Raw genomic sequence first — 4,864 nt, forward strand, 5'->3', positions numbered from 1 at the left:
TAAGTGGACAGAAATAGATACTTCTTACCTTCTCGTGTTCCTATAAGATATTTGCTTGCCACCTGAATTTCTTCTTTCTATACACTTAAATGACAAAAAAGGAAATAATCGGAAGCAATTCGCAAAAACAAAATAAAAAGCTGGGAAACTATACACTGCAGGTTACCTGGAAGCTGCTACCGCTTACTCGGGATATCCCGTTTGGCAAAGCGGGGCAGCAGGAGGAGGGTGGAGGGTAGCCAGGTATCGTATATAAGCGAGGTTGGAACTTGCTCTCACCACATTACACAGCTTACCTCTTACCGACAATGAATGTAAGTATTTATTCTAAGATACAGAGTAGCAACCACATTGCATCGCACTTTCTCAAAATCAGATATTCTTCATTTGCTGATAATGCTGTGCCTGTAAACTCAATGTAGTTTAGGTCAGTAATTTTGTTATCCGTTACAGAGCATCAAAGCCGTGATTGTGTGTTGCCTCGTGGTGGCCGTCTCCGCCGGTGTAGACCGAAGGAGAGGTGGACAAGGATCCAATAGATTCCTTCCTGGAGGGTTGGCTGGCGTCCACGGAGGCGGTGTGTTTGGCGGCGGTTTTCATGGTGGAATCCAAGGTGGTAGTGGCATTATCGGCGGTGGAATCTCCAATGGCCCAAGTGAATGCAGATATTGGTGCAAGACTCCGGAGGGTCAGGCCTACTGCTGTGAGACGGTGCACGAACCAGAGACACCTGTTGGTACCAAGCCACTGGATTGCCCACAAGTCCGTCCCACATGCCCACGTTTCCATGGGCCCCCCACAACCTGTTCCAACGACTACAAGTGTGCTGGCCTCGACAAGTGCTGCTTCGACAGGTGCTTGGGAGAACACGTGTGCAAGCCTCCCTCATTTTTCAATAACCATCTCCCATTTTAAATCTTATTATGTCTAATGGATAATCAGCAGTTTTTCCTGATGATAGCAAAAATAATTTATAAATACATATTTTAATAAATCCGTATTTGTTTATATCTATATTTCTTTATTCCCTTCATCTAATCAAACAGATATTAGGTATATGGAATTATGTATTGCGATACATCTCACTAATTTTTCCTATAATATAATAAGGTAGAAAACACTAAAACAATATAAGCCTCGTTTATTGTGCTGGGATTATTATGTACACTAAAACCAAACATGTAGGCATTGGTTTAACAGGGAATTGGTTTGATTGAAACCTTCCTAAGTTGTATATCTGGTTATCACTGTCCTGAAAATAATGAAAAGGATTGTGAAAACACAGACGCATATATATGCGCATACATTCATATAAGATTTGTATGTGTATATATAGATATACATACATAGTATATATATGCCTTTATATACTTGAATTCAGTTATGTATGTATGCATATATGCGTACATGTGTATATCTATACACATGTGTTTACCTGCAACATATATGTATACATTTATATGTATGTAGGTATGGATGGATGGATAGAAGTATATACTACACACACACATGTACATACATATATGTGTATGTATATATATATATATATATATATGTGTGTGCCTACTATCACTTTCTTTTGGTCCATACATACATGCACACATACGTACACACATTTGGATTATATATGCACAAACATAAATATATATCATACACTCATGCATATATTTAGGAAAAAAGAAAGATAGAAATGCTTAGTAACAAAAAAGGGGGGAAAACAACATAAGTTGAGATCCATAAGTAACGTCAAGTAACAACTGAAAATAAAGAACAGGTTTATTGTAGCTAACGAGTAAAGTCTTGCCACTCCAGGACGCTTGCTCCAATTTTATGATTCACGCACTTACGAAACGTCAACTTGTTTCAGTTACATTGATGAATGAAATATATGAAGACCACGCTATGTAAGCGATTCACTTCTCTCTAGGTTGATTCAGAAATATAAAATTACAACACCTAACTATATTTAATTTCGGAAACTACAATTTAAAATCTTTTCTCATGGAATTCAAAGCAGTGTGGTATATGTTGCTGCAACGTATCCTGAAGCAAACAGATCTTGGTCATAGCTTGCTAGAAACTGGGCAATGTGATGTCTTCGAGTTTTGAAGATACCTAGCAACCCTTCATTGCATTTTCTTCAGACTTCTCATATTCCCCTCCTTTCTCCTTTTATCTTGTTTAAACCCTCTCTTTCTCTGTGTCTCTCCTTCCTTCAACCCTGATTACACCCTCCTCCCTACTTCCGTGCTTCTGTCCTTCCTGCATGTAGCCTCTTCCTTACTCATCTCCCTCGCTCCTTCACTTTCTCTATACCCTACTTGCATCCCTTCCCCCTCCCCCTCTTTCGGTGGGATTTTCTTTGAATTTATAACTTGCCATTGTTCTATTACCTTTTAGATTCAATTAACATTTTAAGTGTTGATATAAAGTAATTAACAGCAGTCTGGGTATTTCTTTCAGAAAAAGGCATATACTCCAAATTCGATTACAAGCATTTAATAGTGAAAAGTTTTCACACATGTTTGGCCAAACATCTGTTGAATTATGATGAACAAAACAATATTTTAACAATTATAAATACATAGGAATATATTGCTTTATAGATAAGGCGTTAGACTGCAAACACTCCCTTATTACTTATTTATTTCTGGAAGATTTTTTCCTTCATCATTGCTTCCATTTTGCTCTCATTTGTTCACATAAAACATCAAATATTTTCTTCGATGTATCTATGAATGAATTGCTAGTTATTTTTTCCGGTAATCTAGAAGAGGGAGGGGATAGCAGATGTTAAGAGAGAGAGAGAGAGAGAGAGAGAGAGAGAGAGAGAGAGAGAGAGAGAGAGAGAGAGAGAGAGAGAGAGGAGTTAGCTAGAAAGAGAGAGAGAAGCTAGATAGAAAAGCCATACGAAGAATGAGAGAGAAGCGGAGCGGAGAGCAAGAGCGAAAGAGCATGGTCCACCTTAGTAGAAAAACACCGGTCTGGAAGTAAACGTCACTGAGCACATGGCTGATGACGTCACAGAAGTAGGTACAATTCACAGCCATTGCATGGGGTGTTGCCATTTTTTCTTTTTTTTTTTCGCCGGAATATCTCGGTCTATATTGACTTAAGATTGAGCTGAAGCCGCACACGAGGATTTCCGTTGATTCTCTAGCCTCTGACCTTTATGAAACTAATATAGAAGAACCACTAAGATACAAAGTGATAATAATAATTGTTACTGGGGTTCTGTCACGTGATTGAGACAATTATTTTAGCAGAATGGTTTGTAGTACTTTTAGCAGTAGTTACGGTAAATACTGATAATTACTCATCCTTCACTGAATGTTATAAATGGCTGGCCATGATAGCTTCTTACTGATATCCATTTTTACATTTTCATATTTATCATCAGTGTAAAAATTAAAGACAAATTGTATTTCGCAAGAAGTGAACTGGAAAAGCAGACACGATACGTGGAAATTCACGCCGCCGTGGTGGGATATCCCGACTGGCAAGGTGAAGTTGGGAAGGGGAGGGAGACGGCTGCCAGTTCCTGTATATAAGCGACGTTGCATCTCCTCTCCACATTACGCCGCTAAACTCTATCCAACAATGAATGTGAGTGCTCGTTACAAGATGAATCATAATTATATTCAACCGTATTTAGAGACTCAGATGTTCATATTCTAATGAAAATAAGTGGTTATTTGTTATTATGATACTATTTTACTTTAACAACAATAAACCAATTTTCAGCATGATGAATAACTTCGTCTTCTCAACTTGCAGAGCATGAGAGCCGTGATTGTGTGTTGCCTCGTGGTAGCCGTCTCCGCCGGTGTAGACCGAAGTAGAGGTGGACAAGGATCTAACAGATTCCTTCCTGGAGGGTTGGCTGGCGTCCACGGAGGCGGTGTGTTTGGCGGCGGTATTCATGGTGGAATCCAAGGTGGAAGTGGTATTATCGGCGGTGGAATCTCCAATGGCCCAAGTGAATGCAGATATTGGTGCAAGACTCCGGAAGGTCAAGCCTACTGCTGCGAGACGGTGCATGAACCAGAAACACCTGTTGGTACCAAACCACTGGACTGCCCACAAATTCGTCCCACATGCCCACGTTTCCATGGGCCCCCCACAACCTGTTCCAACGACTACAAGTGTGCTGGCCTCGATAAGTGTTGCTTTGACAGGTGTTTGGGAGAACACGTGTGCAAGCCTCCCTCATTTTTCAATAACCATCTCCCATTTTAAACCTTGTTATGTCCAATGGATAATCAGCAGTTTTTCTGATGATAGCAAAAGTAATTTATAAATATATATTTTAATAAATCCGTATATGTTTATAGCTACTTAAATTTCTTTATTCCTTTCATTTAGATTTTAATCATCTAATCAAACTGATATAAGGTATTTGAAATGATGTATTGTGATATATCTCACTAATTGTCATTTACGATAATAAGGTAGTAAAGACTGATATAAACAATATAAGCTACATTTATCGTATTGGGATTATTTAGTACACTAAAACCCCATGTTCTAGGCACTGGTTTAACGGGGAATTCGTTTGACTGAACCTTTCACCAGTTGTAGATTTGGTTATTACTGTCCTGAAAATAATTGTGACTACACAGACGTATATATATAGGTGCATAGTCATATATTTATGTGTTTATGTATGTATATGCATAATTTTCATAGACAGATTTGTATGTATATATAAACATACATATCAATGTGTATATATAAAACATATATACATATATATATAAATGTAATTATGTACATATACATACATACGAGCATGCATATATCTATACACACGTGTTTACCTACATATATATATACATATTTGTATGTGCGTGTGTGTGTATGT

At 38.2% G+C, this 4,864-nt stretch overlaps 2 protein-coding genes across 2 annotated transcripts; both read left to right on the forward strand.

Annotated features, from left to right (window-relative positions):
• The first annotated feature begins 246 nt into the window (after window positions 1-246).
• LOC125024585 lies at window positions 247-1,008 on the forward strand. Its single transcript, XM_047612391.1, has 2 exons — window positions 247-314; window positions 454-1,008. The coding sequence occupies exons 1-2, from the start codon at window positions 309-311 to the stop codon at window positions 913-915; spliced, it is 468 nt and encodes a 155-aa protein (XP_047468347.1). The 5' UTR covers window positions 247-308; the 3' UTR covers window positions 916-1,008.
• Window positions 1,009-2,924: 1,916 nt separating this feature from the next.
• On the forward strand, window positions 2,925-4,334 carry LOC125024586. Its single transcript, XM_047612392.1, has 2 exons — window positions 2,925-3,606; window positions 3,778-4,334. Exons 1-2 carry the CDS (start codon window positions 3,601-3,603, stop codon window positions 4,237-4,239), a joined length of 468 nt encoding a protein of 155 aa, XP_047468348.1. The 5' UTR covers window positions 2,925-3,600; the 3' UTR covers window positions 4,240-4,334.
• The last annotated feature ends 530 nt before the right edge of the window (window positions 4,335-4,864 follow it).

Source organism: Penaeus chinensis, chromosome 43 (genome assembly GCF_019202785.1).
Source record: "Penaeus chinensis breed Huanghai No. 1 chromosome 43, ASM1920278v2, whole genome shotgun sequence".
Lineage (NCBI taxonomy): Eukaryota > Metazoa > Arthropoda > Malacostraca > Decapoda > Penaeidae > Penaeus > Penaeus chinensis.